This window comes from Artemia franciscana, chromosome 1 (assembly GCF_032884065.1).
Source record: "Artemia franciscana chromosome 1, ASM3288406v1, whole genome shotgun sequence".
NCBI lineage: Eukaryota > Metazoa > Arthropoda > Branchiopoda > Anostraca > Artemiidae > Artemia > Artemia franciscana.
This window is the reverse complement of record NC_088863.1, coordinates 42,730,943-42,750,160: the sequence shown is the minus strand read 5'-3', so window position 1 is coordinate 42,750,160 and position 19,218 is coordinate 42,730,943. Positions and strand designations below refer to the sequence as shown.

At 35.5% G+C, this 19,218-nt stretch overlaps 1 protein-coding gene across 3 annotated transcripts in view; it reads left to right on the top strand.

Moving 5' to 3' along the window:
- The window catches only part of LOC136029983 (uncharacterized), a 79,750-nt gene extending 60,532 nt beyond the window's left edge, over window positions 1–19,218 (top strand). For all 3 annotated transcript variants that reach the window (XM_065708573.1, XM_065708581.1, XM_065708563.1), the window contains one exon: window positions 10,074–19,218. In XM_065708573.1, coding sequence (XP_065564645.1) covers window positions 10,074–12,213 — 2,140 coding nt within the window. In that variant the 3' untranslated portion in view covers window positions 12,214–19,218. The remainder of the gene's footprint in view (window positions 1–10,073) is intronic.

Below are 19,218 nucleotides of genomic sequence, written 5' to 3'. Positions count from 1 at the left end.
CACACAGCTTCATTACGGATTATGTATCTTCCAGCCTGATATTGTACAACTTTATCAATATAACTGAATTGGACTGCAAGCCGAAAACTGCCATGTCGCTGCCTTTGTTGACGTATATATATATATATATATATATATATATACATATATATATATATATATATATTTATATATATATATATATATATATATATATATATATATATATATATATATATATATGTATATATATATATATATATATATATATATATATATATATATATATATATTTGATTGCCTTTACGGAGTTACAATATTCCACGTTTATATGTGCATTATATGTTTTCAATAATAAAGGGGAATATTGAACAACCCACTGGTTATCATCTTTGATGTAACGGTTACGCGACTTTATGATGTCTTATTTACCGCCATCTTCGGTAGACCTTCTTCTATATAAAGGGTATCCATCATTGCCGGTAATTGTATTAGGTACTAAAAATCGAGGACCATGCATGGACAGACCTTCGTCTGTCCATGCACGGTCAATTTTCATAAAGTTCACCGCAAGGTCCATGTATCATATTTTTCCACAATGTCATGTAAGCCCCTATCGACATCGACATCAGGTATTTCAGCGGAAATCACATCGTTAATTTTATTAGAAACTTTTTTTTTATATAACCATATTAATATATGTGCGTGTGGCAATCCTCACTTTTGCCATTCCACTGATTACGACCAGCATCGCACTAGCCAAAACATTTCAAATTTTGCTATAAAATTTATCAGTGATTTCAAATTTTGCAGGAAGACACTGGCTGTAATGTTATGTCTATGAACCGGCGATTGTCCAGGAAGTAAAAGCTGCTGTATCTCGTCCCAAGATGGATTAACCGACCATAACGATTGCAACTTCGTTGATAGTTGGAGCATTGTATCTTCGCACATGTTCATCAGTAGGCGTTTTGTCAGTGGAAATAACAATTTTATGCATATCAGTAGGCATCAATTTGGCTGCTGTTTTGAACAGACGCACTGAATTTATATTCTTGAGGAAAACATGTTACAACCGGGAAACGATAGTTCTTTAAACGTCGGGAGAAATTCCGCAACGTGCATTCAATTCAGTATTGCTTTCACTGATGAAGTACAGCTGCAAAAATGTGTGATGCTCACCTGAGAATGGTAGAAGAGAGCCAGCTTTATGATAAATTTGCCTTTTACTTTTACTTGTTTCGCCATTAAATTTCATGGCCTTGCAATAGGGACAAATTTTAGACATAGTCCCGATTTGAACATCTCAATTCAAGCTATAATCACCGGAAGGGCAGTACTTGAATGTCAGGCGATTATAAACATATTGCTTTTGTAATACATCGACACGCCTTCTTTTTTTACTTTCTCTTTCAGCAGCAAGTCTTGTTTCGTGTTGCTCTGGTGGTTCCTCGACACGCTTTCTTTTTTTTGCTACCTCTGTCAATTGCAAGCCTGGTCACGCATTGCTCTGGTGAATCCTCGACAAGCCTTCATTTTTACTTTCTTTTTCAACTGTAAGTCTGCTTTCGCGTTGCTCTGGTGGTTCCTCGAGAGGGCTTCTTCTTTTACTATCTCTGTCAATTCCAAGCCAGGTTTCGCGTTGCTCTGGTGAATCCTCGACACGTCTTCATTGACGTAAATCGGACACTCCCTATCTGGCCTTTTCTCTTTGAGCCGCAAGCTTTGTTTTGCGTTACTCTGGTGTTTCCTCCTGGTGTGCTCTTTTTGGTGCCATCGTAGGATTAGTGGTACTTTCTCTTTGAGCCGCAAACATTTATATTGAACTAGCTAGTGGTGTGGCACTTCGCGCCCTCCCCAAGCCCCACGCGTGAGTAAGTCGTTATGAGCCGTATTAGTTAAGCGCCATTGTAGTTGTGTCCCTGTGTCCCACTTGTGAATATAGAAATATATACATATATATATATATATATACTAGCTGTTGGGGTGGCGCTTCGCGCCACCCCAACACCTAGTTGGTGGGGGCGCTTCGCGCCCCCCCCCAAGCCCCCCCGCGCGCGTAAGTCGTTACGCGCCATAATAGTTACGCGCCATTGTAGTTGTGTCCCTATGTCCCACTATGTCCCTATGGACACAGGGACACAAAACAAACGGGGACGTCGGGGGGCACAGGGGGATATATAAATGACGACGGCGACACAGGGAATGGTCGATTAGCAATCATCATCAACAAAGCTCAAGGGCAATCATTAGAATCATGATGTATATATCTGAATACGGATTGTTTTCCCATGTACAATTATATGTTGCATGTTTCAGAGACGGTCCCCCAAGCCCCCCCGCGCGCGTAAGTCGTTACGCGCCATAATAGTTACGCGCCATTGTAGTTGTGTCCCTATGTCCCACCTGTGAATATAGATAGATATATATATATGGTTTTAACTGTCCCATTGTCTTTGCATATAAATAGATTGTCAGGTTTACCGACTCTTGAACATGCAACATATAATGGTCCATGGGAAAACAATCTGTATTCAGATCTATACCTCATGATTCTAATGATTGCCCTTGAGCTTTGTTGATGGTGATTGCTAATCGACCATTCCCTGTCCCGGTGTCCCGGTCGTCATTTACATCCCCCTGTTTCCCCCGGTGTCCCCGTTGTAGTTGTGTCCCTGTGTCCCGGTCGTCATTTATATTCCCTGTGTCCCGGTCGTCATTTGTATCCCGGTGTCCCGGTCTGTATATACATTCGTTTTTTAGTTTTGTTTTTCTCCTTCATTTTTTCCTTTTTTTTTCTTTTTTAGCTTATTTAGATTTTTAGATTTTTTAGTTTTTTTATTAGTTTTTAGTTTTTTTTTCTTTTTAGTTTTTTTGTCCCGGTCGTCATTTATATCCCCCTGTTTCCCCCGGTGTCCCCGTTGTAGTTGTGTCCCTGTGTCCCGGTCGTCATTTATATTCCCTGTGTCCCGGTGCTTTGTTGATTGCTAATCGAACATTCCTTTTGTCCTGGTCGCTTTCTCTTTGAGTGTCGTCATTTATTAGTTTTTTCCTTTTTTTCTTTTTAGTTTTTTATTGGTTTTTACCTTTATTTTAGCTTATTTTTCGGTTTTTTCCTTTTTTTTTAGTTTTTTTTTATTTTTTATTTTTTTTAGTTTTTTACCTTTTTTAGTTTTTTTAGTTTTTTTAGTTTTTTAGCTTTTTTACTTTTTTTATTAGTTTTTAGTTTTTTTTTTTTGTAGTTTTTGCCTTTTTTTAGTTTTTTCAGTTTTTTTTTAGTTTTTTATTGGTTTTTACCTTTATAGTTTTTTTAGTTTTTTAGCTTTTTTATTTTTTTTATTAGTTTTTAGTTTTTTTTGTAGTTTTTGCCTTTTTTTAGTTTTTTCAGTTTTGACGTCACCTGATCCAGTTTTTTCAGGTGACGTCACCTGACCCATCCATCCATCCATCCACAGACAACTTATTTTTATATATATAGATATATATAGATATATATACATATATATATATATATATATATATATATATATATAGATATATATACATATATATATATATATATATATATATATATATATATATATATATATATATATATATATATATATATATATATATATATATATATATATATATATATATATATATATATATATATATATATATATATATATATGTTTTTAACTACGTAAAACTTGCGAATATACAACATTCTTCGCTGTCCCATTGTCTGTGCATATAAATAGATTGTCAGGTTTACCGACTCTTGAACATGTAAGATATAATTGTCCATGGGAAAAACAATCCGTTTCCAGATCTGTACCGCATTTTTCTAATGATTGCCCTTGAGTTTTGTTGATGGTGATTGCTAATCGAATATTCCCTGTGTCCCCGTTGTCATTTATATATCCCCCCTGTGCCCCCCCCCGGCGTCCCCGTTGTAGCTGTGTCCTTGTGTCCCGGTCGCCATTTATATTCCCTGTGTCCCGGTCGTCATTTGTGTCCCTGTGTCTCTGTCTGCAATTTCTCTTTGAGTGTCCCGGTCGTCATTTATATTTCCTGAGTCCTAGTGTCCCGGTCGTCATTTGTGTTCCGGTGTCCCGGTCTGTAATTTCTCTTCGAGTGTCCCGGTAAAAAGATATACAAAAAAACAAACATGCATACAAATTATTTTTATATATATAGATAAGACGTCATATTGAATAAGACGTCATATTGAATATAACATCATATATTAAAATTAAAGCTTCCTTATATTGCAATGAAGTCATTTTGAATATGACGTCATATACAGATTTAATTTTTTTATTTTCTATTTTTTCTTTATTTTTATTTTTTGAATTTTTTATTTCTTTTTTTTATTGTTTTCTTTTTCTCTTTTTTAGTTTCTTTTTAGTTTTTTTTTGATTTTATAGAGTGATAGAGAAAATGTAAAAGAACTGAAGCCTCTTTTCAATGGCTAATGATTTCCATTGAGTCTTAGTTTTTTCTTATATTTATTTTTTTCCTTTTTTATTTTTGTCAGTCTTTTCTGTTTTTATTTTTATTTTTTGAATTTTTTTCTTTTTTAGCTTTTTCTTTTTTCTTTTTTTTTTTTTTCTTTTTTTTTAGTTTTTATTATTTTACTTTTTTCATTTTTTTAGTTATTCTTTTTTTAGTTTTGTATTTTTTTTGTTTTTTTCTTTTTTAGTTTTTCTTTTTTAATTTTTTTCTTTTTTAGTTTTTTCTTGTTTTAGTTTTTTCTTTTTATTTTCTTTTTTTGTTTTTGTCTTTTTTCTTTTTTCTTTTAATTTTTTTTATTTTTAGTTTCTTATTTTTATTGTTTTATTTTTTAGTTTTTTATCTTTTTTAGTTTATCTTTTTTTTAGTTTTTTTTCTTTTTTAGTTTTTTCTATTTTTCCTTTTTTAATTTTTTATTTTTCTTTTTTAAATCTTTTTAGTTTTTCTTTTTTTAGTTTTTTTTCTATTTTAGTTCTTTTCTTTTTTAGTTTTTTCTTTTTTTCTTCTTTTTTATTTTTTTTAGTTTTTTTTAGTTTTTTAGTTTTTAGTTTTTTTAGTTTTTCTTCTTTTTTATTTTTTTTAGTTTTTTTAGTTTTTTTTAGTTTTTTTAGTTTTTTAGTTTTTTTTTAGTTTTCTTTTTCTTCTTTATTTTTTGTTTTTTCTCCTTTTTTAGTTTTTATTTTTTTCTGTTTCAATTTTTTTCTTTTTTAGTTTTTTTTTTTTTTTTTATTTTTTATTGTTTTTCTTTTTTCTTTAGTTTTTTCTTTTTTGTTTTTTCTTTTTTAGTTTTTTCTTTATTTAGTTTTTTTCTTTTTAGTTTTTTAGTTTTTTACTCTTTTTTAGTTTTTTTCCTTCAAAATTTTGATTGAATGTGTTTGGGGAGGAGTGGGAGGGGGGTTTTGCCCTCCGATCACTTTTGACTCTTAAAAAGGGCACTGGCCCTTTTAATTTCCAATCGAATGAGCTGTTAAGCAACCGAAAAATTGGAGGGCAGCTAGGCCCCCTCTTCCGCCCTTTTTTCTTCAAATCTTTCGATCAGAATTCTGAGAAAGCCATTTAGTAAAAAAAAAAGTAAACTTAATATGCAAATTTCGCTTTAATTTTTCATGTACGGTGAGCCAAAATCAAAACCTGTATTAATTCAAAACGTTAAGATATTAAATAAAATAAGTTTTGTTTTTAACTAAAAGTAGGAAGCGGCATTAAAACTTAAAACGAACAGAAATTATTCCGTTCTTCAACATCCCGCTCTTTACGTTAAAGTTTGACTATTTCTCACAACTCTATTTTTTAAACCAATAAAAAAACTTTAGTTTAAAAAGCGGGGCGTTGAGGAGAGGACAGTTGCTTTCATATACGCAATAATTTCTGTCTGTTTTAAGTTTTAATGTCGCTCCTTATTTTCAGTTTAAAATGAACTTGTTTTTTTTTTTATTTAATGAAGTAAAGAAACCACGAAAACTCGTTTCAATAAATCATCAGTGACGCATGACGACAATCATAAGCAGAAGAACATATTATTAAGGCATTTTGTGGGACCCTCAGGGGTATGGGCTACACTTTCAGAAAAGCAACCATGGTACTTGTCAAACAGTTTGTGGTAACGAACTGTAGTAAGGAGCGACCCGGCTCAATAGTAAACGAAACTCTAAAAAACGGAATTTCGATGCTAAAAGATATATCAAAAGAATCGGAATTTTATGCTGATTTCAAATATATAAGTTTCATCAAATTTAGTCTTTGTCATCAAAAGTTACGAGCCTGAGAAAATTTGCCTTATTTTGGAAAATAGGGGGTAACACCCCCTAAAAGTCATAGGATCTTAACGAAAATTACACCATCGCATTCAGCGTATCAGAGAACCCTAAAGCAAAAATTTCAAGGTCCAATCTACAAAAATGTGGAATTTCGTATTTTTTGCCAGAAGACAAATCACGGGTACGTGTTTATTTATTTATTTTTTTTTTTTTTTTTTTTTTTTCCCAGGGGTCATCGTATCGACCAAGTGGTCCTAGAGTGTTGCAAGAGGGCTCATTCTAACGGAAATGAAAAGTTCTAGTGCCCTTTTTAAGTGACCAAAAAAATTGGAGGGCACCTAGGCCCCCTCCCACGCTCAATTTTTTCCCAAATTCAACGTATCAAAATTTTGAGATAGCCATTTTGTTCCGCATAGTCGAAAACCATAATAACTATGTCTTTGGGGATGACTTACCCCCCACAGTCCCTGGGGGAGGGGCTGCAAGTTACAAACTTTGACCAATGTTTACATACAGTAATGGTTACTGGGAAGTGTACCGACGTTATCAGGGGGATTTTTTTGGTTTGGGTGTGGGGTTCAGGGGAGGGGGGTATATTGGAGGATCTTTCCTTGGAGGAATATTTCATGGGGGAAGAGAAATTCAATGAAAAGGGCGCAGGACTTTCTAGCATTACTATAAAAAAAAAAAATGAAAATATAAACATGAAAAAGTTTTTTCAATTGAAAGTAAGGAGAAGCATTAAAACTTAAAAAGGAACATAGATTATTACGCATATGAGGGGTTCTAAAAATACTTTAGCATAAAGAGCGAGGTATTTAGGAGGAGATAAACACTTCACTCTTTATGCAAAAATTTTTTTAAATAATTTCAACTATTTATTCTACGGTCTTTCTGATTCAGGGGTCATTCTTAAAGAATTAGGATAAAACAAGATTTAGTGTGAAGAGCGAGGTATTAACGAGGGGACCAACCCCCTCATATATATAATCAAAAATATAAGAATATAAAAGTTTGTTACGTAAGTTAATTCTTAAGTTACGTATTTTTTTTTACTAATAAAAACGTTCGTTAAAAATAAAAGATCTAGTTGCCTTTTTAAGTAACCGAAAAATTGGAGGGCAACTAACACCTCCTTCCCCACCCCTTATTTCTCAAAATCGTCTGATCAAAACTAAGAGAAAGCCATTTAGCCAAAAAAATAATTAATATGCAAATTTCATTTTAATAATTTATGTACGGAGAGCCAAAATCAGACATGTATTAATTCAAAAACTTTCAGAAATTAAATAAAAAAAAACAAGTTTTTTTAAATGAAAGTAAGGAGCGACATTAAAACTTAAAACGAACAGAAATTACTCCGTATATGAAAGGGGCTTTTCCTCCTCGACACCCCGCTCCTTGCGCTAAAGTTTGATTCTTTCTCGTAGCTCTACTTTTTAAAGCAATAAAAAACTTTAGCGTAAGGAGCGGGGTGTCGAGGAGGAAAAGCCCCTTTCATATACGGAGTAATTTCTGTTCGTTTTAAGTTTTAATGTCGCTCCTTACTTTCATTTAAAAAAACTTGTTTTTTTTTATTTAATAAATAGCATAGAATGAAGAGTCTGCTGGTACTTCTTAATCTCTTAAAGTTTTTTTTTCACAAGAATGGTAATTGAGGACCGTTACCAATTTTCCTGAAATACTTTCTTATGTTACCACGTCATGGCAATATAAGGTTTTTTTTCTTCTCATAATTTTCACCAGAAGTCAGACAGGAAGAATTGATTTACATGTAGTACATGTAGTAATTTCCAGACTAAAAAGAAGTTTCGTTCTTCAGTGAGTGTATTCACCAATTTTCTGTTTATATTTGACATACTTGTGAGATATCTAGTTCTACCAAAGTCTGAGTCTTGAATCTTTTTGACGCGCTGCACATGGTTAAAAGTAATTTGTATAAAAAACTATAGTTTGGACTAGGGAAAGTTTTTCGCCGTTTGAAAATTTTGATTAACATTTATACGTATTATACATTATCAGCGATCAGCGTATTTTGTTTAGAGTTATATTTTTGGTAAATTTCAATTTCACCATATTTCACATAAATCACATAGGTACTGTAAGTAGAATTTTTTCTATAGGAGTCATAACTGAACATTGGAATAGCAGATTACCAGTAATGTATCACGTACAAAATTATTCAATTTCTAAGTATAATCTTTATGCTCTGATCTGGCACGTACGCAGGTGGGGGGGGAAGGCCTTCGGGCCCGGTCCCTCTCCTCCCCCGAAATTTTGTGAAATGTTTAATTCCCCCATGGTTTCTTGGGATTTCTGGCAAAAGCAGGACATTTATTAAGAATCTAGATACATGTGTGAAGCCTTTTTTTGGGATTTTAAAGCATAGAGTTATCTGGTCAAGTCAATGCCCAATTATTAACCCATTTTCTGTCTAAATTTTTACCCTCTTTGAAGTAATTAGTGATTGTACTTTTTTTGTAAAGAGAGTTTGCTTTTCACGGCAAAATAGAACTATCCTTGATGTTAGGGCGTTTATCCTCCCCTTTTCAGGATAAATTACAGCTTTTAATGGATCAATTTTGGAAACTATCATTTTTCATTAAAATCGACGTTTTCGCAATATAAGAGCTACCCCCCACAGCACCCATACTGCAATATTAACCCCTAAGATTTCCCTTTCAGTGAGATATAATAGATTAATCACTGGTTCTAAATCGCTATGAACATAACCTGAGCCTAAAACATACTTTTGAGGCTTCAGTCTCCTTCCTCCATCCGCTACAATACTACAGATTAAAGGTAATCTGTATTTTCCGACACGAGTTCTTTTTGTATTTATTTAGTTACTAAATAAAAAAGTGCTACTTTATATCTGCTGTTTCGAATGTTTTTGCCCCCCCCCCCCCCCCGAAGATAATTCCTGCGTACGTGCCTGGCTCTGATTAATTAATGAGAGTGAAGATTTTAGACATACAGTTAGGCCACATAGCTTCGAGCAGGAGCTTTCCTAATTGTATGATGGCGATAACACAAGATATAGCAATAGTACATAATGTTTGGAAAAAATTAATGTTGATACAGGCTTTTTTATTTCTCATTATTTAAAGTTTGGTATGTTGTATGATTATAAAATTACAATATATCTTAGATTTTTTGTTGTTTACCATGAGACTTGACTATACTGACGCTTGTACATCAGGTACCTCAACTAAATGAGTTTTTTCAGAGTTTTGAATTGATTAACACACCCAATAAACGACAACTTCTTGAGGGATATTTTGGGCGCATCTGAAATTACCTTGCATTTACAGTTTCTACCGTTATTCTTACAATTGGTACAGCTGATGCTCTCAACTTAATGCTCTAAATTAATAAATAAATCTAGAAAGAACTATTTTATTTGCTCTCCAATTGCACCTACAGTTAATGGATTTAAGCTCGTTTTTCAACGTGAGAACTGAGAATACATCTGTTTGTCAACAAAACCCAGGATAACCAGAAGTATTTTCATCAAAACTCCATCATTTATGATCGTTTTTAATCAAGAACCTGTATTTATTTACAATTCTTGGGTCAAATTACATTCAATTAAAAAAATATCATGGGTGGAAAAACTTGACGACTGAATAATATTTTTTTTTGATGAAAAAGCCTGGAAAACCATTTCTGGAAGGGGAGGGGGAGGTTAATAAATATTTATTTTTCCCCTGAAATTTGAATTTTTCCGAAATACGATTCAATTCAGCTCTGTACAAACATTTTATCTGACAAAAAAGATTGTCGGTTATTGTTAGGCTTAAATTTTTCTCTGTGACTAGCTGTCTTTCTTTCTAGGGACATTGATTGGATGGAAATAAGAAAAGATACGGTCAATGAAAGCTCAACTTTAATGTTGTTATGCGAAAGTAACTACTTACAGAAAGCGTCATTTTTGGTAGAAGATATGGTTGTAGTATATCACAGCGCAAAGTATGACAGCCCCTTACCGACTAGAATATACCAGAACGGATTTGTAATTCCTCTGAAAATTCGTAAAAGTCATTTTCTCACCTCAATTCCAGAAACTGCAAACAAAAAAGATGCCATTAAAGTACGTGTCAGAAGTAGTAGCGTGTCTAAATTTGGGATTTTAGAAAATCCAGATTTCCACTCCAGAGATCTTACTCAAGTGTCCTTTATTTTTGAAGGATTTCTCGGCGAAAGAATCTTATTCTATTTTTCTCGCTTTAAGCCTTTGTTTAATTGGGAACTTTCTACTCAGAAAAGAAGTAATGCTGTAATCCAGATTCTTGATGGTTTGGGTGACGATTCACGTCTCATCGCCAACTTTAGTAACGAGGCTCATCCTCCTTTGTGTGAACACATTTCAAGTAAATTGTTACAAAATTGTTCATATAAGTGGAGCGAAACAAACAATACAAATCAGAATAACTGCAGAGAATTGCGTAGTTCCAAGTTCTGTTATAGTACTTTACCGCTATCAGTTAAAAAAGGTAGAAATAAAAGGGAAGTAGTGAACTCTCTGAGACTATGTGCTTTAGAAAACAGCTTTATTACAACAACTTCAACTGCAACCCTGAAAGTATTACTTGGTAATAATTTTAATCACCCGAGTGTTTATTATACACTGCATTATGGGTTTATCAGTAGTAAAATGGAATATACTACGTCAAACCAAGTCCTCAGTTCAAAATATGCTGTATTGAATACATCTAGTGAAGTAGTTATTATAAACAAAACTCTTGAATTTATGGAGCTTGACTCTTACTTTAGCGATTCCTCAAAAGTTAATGGATTTGGCCAGTGTGATTTTACTCTAAAAGAGAGTAGTTATGGAGCATTAGGCTCACCCAGCGCTTATCTTTTCTACGGCTCAGGCGGCAAAACTTCTCTTACATGCCATTACAGGTTTAAGCCAGCTCAAGACAGGATCCTAACTCTACTCTTTGAAAACTTTACTGCGAATGTGTTTAGTTGTGAAAACTTCTTAGACGTTTCTGGGCGCTGGATTTGTGTTTTCAAAAGACCAAACTATGCGGCGCTCTATATTTATGAAATATTTGACAATTTTGTTATGTTCAGAAGACATTGCATTTGTTCTTCAGTTGAAATGTTCTTATTCAAATCCATATCAAGCCATATTGTTTTAAGATACGAAGTTAGAGGTATGACGAGAAATAATGGGCCACGGGAATTTAACTTTCGTATGTCTTATTCGTATACTGATAACATTAAACGTAATTATATGCTACCTTCCCTTAGCCGTAATGGTATAATTAGCTTGCGAGAGTGTAATTCTGGCATTAAATCTCCCTCCTGTAGTCAAGATATGGTCATACCTATTGCTCTCAGGTATTCAAATTATATCAGGATTGCCGGTAGTGAAATGCATAATGAAGATATCTGTCCAAGTGAAGATCGTGTGTTTATTTATTCTTCTCGTGAACTAATTTCGGTTATTTGTCCGAAAAAAAATGCAAATGAAACAGTTGAAATATACTCTGACACTGTTAAAAAGGATGTGTTTTATAAAATGATGTACGTTGAGATACGAGGTACCTCTTGTACTGTCGATATAATAAGAATAGAGAGAAGTTATAGTCACCAAGAGAAAAAGCCTGAGCTCAGCTATTATAGTGTCAATTATCAATTTAAGACAGATAACTTTTCAGTTCATCCATGTCAATTCTATTGCCCAGAATTCTATGGTTGTATCAACCCTTTGCTATGGTGTGACGGACAAATTCACTGTCCTAAAACAGGACTAGATGAGATCAATTGCAAGGAACTGAACATCCATAGCGCCATAAATACTTTAGAGAGACGTATTGTGTATATTCTCGTCGGCTCATTTACGGTTGTTCTTATTGCAATTATTTTTTGTATGGCTCATTTCTCTAGAAAAAGAAGACCTCGACACAATCAATCGCTCAAAATGAATTCTCCTCGGTTATTTACAGAAAACTACATTTAAAGTCGGAATGCTTATTTTTCTTCAAAATAATTAAATAAAAAAATTTTAGAAGGAAGAAAAACGGTCAGTTTAGCTAAAAATGCAAAACTAAAAATGAGTAAGATCAAATAACTTATACAGCTACCCTGTATAAGTATATTGCTACCCTCATATATTGCCCAGTTACAAAATCATTGAAAGCTTCTTGTTTAAATTCGTAATTTGTTCATCCCTATCATCTGCTGTAATCTAAAAGCTGCTGAGCTATATACCATAAGCTTTATAAGAGAGAAAAAAAAAGAAAAACGAGGGAAAATAGGGTATTTTGGCAGAATTAAAGTTTTTCAGTTGATATTTTACAGTATTTACCCGACTGCAATCGAAATAATTTGATGTGTCTGAAATGCAGCCCTTTCAACGATGAGATTAAGATTTAATCTGAAACGTTTCAGATTAAAGGGACGAACTATGGATACTAGTCATTTTTGAAGAAAAGCCCATATCTTACCTTAGGAAGCTATACCCTTGTTTTCCAAGCCCCACCCAAAGCTCGATTTTGGTCAAATCCTGACTGCTATTAAATCCTAAATATTTTTTGAAGGAAGCTACTTCAAATTCGAAAATGCAGTGACGGCCATTTCTAACACATAATGGAGCCGTATGAAATACTCTGTTTCTTAAGTATTTCATTGAAGGGAAAAATGACATCACACCTTTTGAAAAAGTAAAACATAACAGGATGTCTCTAAAAGCAATTAAAAGATAGGTTGACAGATAAGACCGTTTGCTCCACCGTGCTCAGTCCAGGGCTTTGGTTCGTACAAATATAATTGTTTTAAACATATCAAATACCACCTGTTCAATTGCCACAGGTGGAATCAGGGATTTATCAACTTATGTTAAGATCTAGCTTGCTTAGAAAATAATCCTCTAGCCTTTAAAAACGATTGCTTCATCTGGAAAGTCAATGCTGTTTACTGTCATCTTCATGTACACGTCCCCCCTACTTTAAATTCTTGTCATACACTGTCTGTCACTGATCTTTGTGCTCTCTTAGCATGCTATTCAGATTTCAAATTCTCCCTCACAACACGATAAGCACTTCTAAATTTTTCCTCCCATGTTTTCACAGGATGAGACAGTTTTACTATTGAATTAAAATTTTATCGTCATTTTTCTTCAGAGTGAATTTAGCCCTATATTTGCCTAAAGATTTGTAAATATATTAAACCACTCCATACAATTATAAACATCGGCTGTCATCTACTGTCCTACATAAATAGCGACGAAGACCACACTGCCTTTCCCTCATTGAGAATAAGAAGAACAATAGGGAAATTATTTTATACAAGACAGTGGAATGTAACTTTAAATGAACACTTCGACCCTATATCCAAGGGACATCCTAAGCAAAACAAATGAAAAAGAAAAAGAAAGAATACAAAAGAATTCACACTAAAGCACAATCCGTAAAACTAAAATATTTTCTCAAAATAGTCCTAGCACCATTACTCTAGGAAAGTTCAACTTGGCTGAACGTTCCTGAAGTTCTAAAATTTAAAAATAGAACATCAGAAAAACATAAACCATTATATGACAATGCTTTCAGGCGTTTTATATGCCGTCTATCGTCTCCTGTTCTCCTCATTTCTTTTTCAGGGCTATTTTCAGGGCTTTTAAGGACTATGACACAGGACTCGGAGTCATCCACGCAGGGTTTGTCCAAATTCAATGCTGAAAGGAGTTTGAGCTGCAACAAACTAAGGATCTAGGGTGAATTATAGCACAGTTAAACCAGCACTCATACATCTGATTTTATTTGAAATATGTCTGAAGCTAAAATTTAAACATTGTAGGACTCAATCTTCAAACAGGATTCAACCACCCTCGCCCAAGCTCGAGATTCATTTCAGAACATTTTCCAGTGTCTCAAGCAGGGCTGGATTTAAAGCTTTGATGCTCCTAGGTCCAAGCGTTATTGCCGCTCCATTTTTGTGAGATTGTCAGGAACGTCCCCGAAAATTCAGGGATAGTGGAAGCACTAAAAAGAACGCAATTAATGAGCTAAAAGTAATGAAATACCAAACTCTCATTTGTCATTCTTGGGAGAAATCTGACATTTTATAACTGGCCGTGGAGTTCCTGTGCTGCTTTAAAATCACCTTTCTGTGAATAGGCTGTGTGGCGGCGGAGTGCACCTGGCACTTTCGCGATAATTCAATTTAGTCGAGTTTTTGCTTAAAAAATATCACTCATTGATATTTTTTACGCCCTTAGGCCTAGGCCTAGTGGCTTGACTTACTTGACTTAATGCTCCTGCCGAAATGCTTCCGGCGTCGAGAGTGATGCTACATGGTGCCTCCATTTGGACCGGTCTCTTGCAAGGATGTGGACATCCTCTTGAGTATTTGCCATGACTAAGAAGGCACCTGTCGTGTCCTTCCATCTGGTTGGGAGACGACCTCTTGGGCGTTTCCCGCCGTGCAGCACGGGTGCCGGTCGACAGAATCGAAAGCAGCCTTGAAATCCACAAAGACAGCATATGCTTTTTGTTGAAATTCTCGAGTCTTTCCTATCAGCTGCCACATTGTGAATATTTGCTCCACGGTGGACCTTCCTGGCATGAAGCTAGCTAGTTGGATTCTTCGTTGGCTTCTGAGGAAAGTGGTACAGCGGTCCAGGAGGGTCATAACGAAGAGCTTCCCGGCTACAGAGAGGAGTGTGATGCCACGATAGTTGGAGCAGATTCTGCGACCGCCTTTCCGTTTCCAGAGAGGCAGAAAGATGCCCGCTCGCCAGTCTTTTGGAATCCATTCTGTACGAAATACTATGGAAAACAGTACTTGGAGCCAGAGAAGGGTCGCTGTCCCACCATATTTCAGCAGTTCTGCAGGGATACCATAGACTCCTGTGGCTCGGTTGTTTTTCATCCGTTTCAGAGATTTCAAGATTTCTGTAGAGGTGAAAGGGTGGTGCACGCTTGCACACGGAGCCTCAGGGGTGTTGGATGCAACTTGAAGAAGGTCAGGGTCGGGCTGGCTATCACAGTCCTGGGTTAGAAGTGAAGAAAAGTGATCCTTCCAGGTGGACAGTTGAGCGCTCTCGTCAGTGATAATATTTCCATCATTAGATATGATAGGGCCTAGGAAGGATGGCTTTCCATCTGTAAGATCCCGAAAGTGTTTGTATAGAGCGCCTGTGTCACCCCTTCTGGCGGCCTCCTCGAGATCAGCGGCCTTTTTCTCGGTGAACAGCTTTCTGTCTCTGTGGAGGAATTTATTTCTTACGCCGTTAAGATGTCTGTAGGTAACCATGTTCTTCGCTAGGCGTGCTTTACGACGCTGTTCATTAATATCTAAACTTTCCTGCGATATCCAGGACTTTTTTCTGGGCTTCAAACGACCGGTAGTACTTTTGGCCGAAAGCAGTACGCCGTCCTTAAATAGTTGCCATGCTTCTTCAGATCCCAAAACTTGACCAACACAGTCGAAACGGTTTGAGATGGAGACAGCATAGACCTGGCGCGTGTTGGAGTTTGCGAGATTGTTCAGGTCTAATTTGGGAGGACGGTGGTCACTTTTCTGGGCTTTCAGGCGCAGTCTAAGGTTAAAGACGACAAGCCTGTGGTCGGTGTTTCCCAATTCTGCACTTCTGTAAGTTCGGCAATTAGTTATAGAGGAATGCCAGCGTCGGGACACGATTGCTTAGTCTAACATCTTTTTTTGTTCGTCCGTCATTGCTATACCAGGTATATTTGTGAACTTCTTTCCTTTGAAAAAGGGAGTTGGTTGGTGATCACGAGATCGTGCATGTTGTACAGCTGAAGGAGCCTTAGACCATTGTCGTTCAAGCAGTAGGGTAATACAGGTCCTAGGACATTGTTCCAAACGCCGTCTGTATCTCTGACAGTGCCGTTGAAGTCGCCAAGAAGGGTTAAAACATCATGAGGGGATACTTTTGCTTGGATGCTAGACAGCTGGGCGTAAAAACGATCTTTCATCTCATCTGAGGCTTGGTTTTTTGAGGCGTAGCAGACAATGTTGGTCCATTTTCCATGTTCGTGCTGGATTCACGCTGTTAGTATCCTGTTTGATATTTGGTCGTAAGAAAGGAGGCACCTCCTGGTCCGAGAGTCTAGCACAAGTGCGACTCCATTAGTTTTGGTTCTCTGATCACCCGACCAGATTAGGTGATAGCCTTCACCGATGTCTTCAGAGTTGTTTTCTATAAGGCGAGCTTCAGTTACGCCTGCTACAGCCACACCAAAACGTTTGAGTTCTAGCGTAAGCATTGATTTTGCTCCAGGGTAGTTAAGGGTCAGAACGTTCCAGGTGGCCAGGTGAAGACCACCTTGGTCAACAACGTTCAAACGATGGTCAAATTTTGGTCCGGGGACACGCTGAAGTCTTGAAGGGTAAAAGAGGATCGATCATCCTAGGCAATAACATCACTATTCGTTGCAATTAGGTTCGGGTGGAGGGTCGCAAGCCCAACTGACCCTATGCCTGGGACCTGATTAGCTAGAGGAGTCTAACTATTGAATGTCCCTGTGGTGGTCTCCACCCACCATGTGAGGTCAAGTTCACCCTTTACGTGGAGCGTTTAGTAAGGGGATTCCTCCATATCCATTGGCACGTAGTCAGGCCTAGTGGGCTATTGGTAAATCCAGGCCTGGTCTCAACATTCCTTAAACAAACTCCAACTTCAGTGTCTTTTCATGCGGTAATGGCTAAAGCCATTACCGCAAAGTGTGTCGTCTTCTATTTTCTTCTTATTTTCAAGTAAGCTGTTCATTTTTTAGTTTTAATAATATTTTTATTCAATTTTCAATTTAATAAAACCCCATTAATGGTACCTCAGCTAAAACTCAAGTATACAAAGTTAACATCTTGAATTTACAAAATCCACAACCCACATATTTTTTTTCGGTTTCCTTATAAATAAAAACAGACAAAAACAATTAATTATAGCAGCTTTCACCCTCACTAGAATTGAAACACTTCTTAGAAAGGACAAATATACCAAATCAGAGTTATTCTACACATATCATACCATATGAGAGAACTTTTTGAAATCACCGAGATTGCAACGAAAACTTATATGGTAATTTATCATAAAAAGACAAGTTTGCTCATATGAAACTAAGGGAAAAAAACCCAAACTTAAAACGAACAAAATCATTCCGTATATGAGGGGGACTGTTCTTCCCTCAACCCTCGCTCTTTACGATAAAGTCTAAAGTTTCTATGAAAATGGTCTATGAAAATACTTCCCATTCGATATCAATAGCCCTTGTATTTGAATAGTATTTCCTAAAGAGTCAGGGCTAAAAGTCAAACTGTTGCGTAAAGAGCGCGAGTTAAGGGAACGATGCCCCCAATATACAGAATAATTTCTGTTCTTTTGAAGTTTTGATGTTGCTCCTTACTTTTGGTTGAACAAGATTCTTTTTATTTCATTATGCTGCGAGAGCAACACTTTGGTTTTGTCGGTTTTTTTTTCCTGGCGCTCCGATTTCAGCTTATTCCTAGAAAGTGGTAAGGGTCTAACCTCTGCGGTTTTCACAGAAAACGTGAACCTTAGGCCGGATTGTTGAATATGACTTTGCATTTTGAAAAGCTGCGTTGAATTCTTGCGTGGGGCCGAAAAACTATTGTTTCTACCCATTTCTGTTCGTGATTGCAGCTAAGTTTATCATTGGTTTTTTTTTGCACTTGGGATTGCTGTAGAGAAATGGTATCAGACATGGCTCTTAAAATTTAAAAGTTCTTTCATTGCCAGAGAAATTAGAGTTTATTCTTTTCTCCTTTCTAAGTGATGACGTTAGATACTTGACCTACGATAAAAATGTCAAATTTTGAACTAAGACAGATAGATTTTTTTTCAACAGCAGTCGATAGCTCTTGATGAGCTGATCAAAGTATATCATCCATTTTTTGGTAGAAAAATTCTTTCATGAGATATATCAGTTTGAAAGTTTAAAGGGTTTGACAACTTCAGTAGTAAGGTACACACTGAAACCAAAAATAGGCCGATACAGAAATGGTATAAGATGTATCATTGCTAAAAAAAAAATTAGAGTTTATCCTTTGCTCCTTTCTAAGTGATGACGTAAGAAACTTGGCCTACGGCAAAAATGTCAACTTTTGGACCAAGACAGATAGATTTTTATGAATGGCAGTCGATAGCTCTTGATGAGCTGACCAAAATATATGTCATATTTTTTGTAGAAAAATTCTTTCATGAGATATACCAGTTTGAAAGTTTGAAGGGACTGACAACTTCAGTAGTAAGGTACACACTGAAACCAGAAATAGGCCGGTATCGATTGTGAGATATATAGGGAATTTTTAAGCAACAGTCGACTGTTAGCTCATAATCATCATCGGCAATGAGGGGCTCTCAACTTTTGCTAGTTTGTGTTGTTTCCAGTATATTTGATATATTTTTTTCTATGATATCATATTTATGTTGTGTATAATAGATTTCAATAGTTTTTCATTTGCTGCTTCATTTGTTCTAAGAACTCCGCTGACAGTCTGTAGAAAGAATAGCAAGAGTTCTGATAAATTGCAATTTTATTTAGGAAGATTATGTGATAAAGCAGCTGACATATCTACACCATGTAGTTCTTTCAATATTCAAAGAGTTCTGTTTCTGAGCAAAATACCTCCTAAAAGAAAAACTTGTCAAAGAAAGCAGTATTTCTGTTGTCAAATAACCTGTCATTATGAAAATGATTTTACCTCTTTATATGATCCCAAATTGACGGGTTCAAAAAATTAATACATTATACAATTTATTTGATTAAACAGTCACATCAATTGACAAAATATGTGCTTCGAAAATGTTTAACTTAAATAAAGCACTGGGCCCAGAGGAAGCTTGTTTCATGTCTTAGTTTGATTTGAGTGTGTGATTTATCTTTGATATTTGTTTTGACTATCTTTGTCGTGCCTTAACTAAAGTAGTATTTTATTATCATAGCACTTGTATATATTTTATTAAATATCTTTTTGGTTAAAA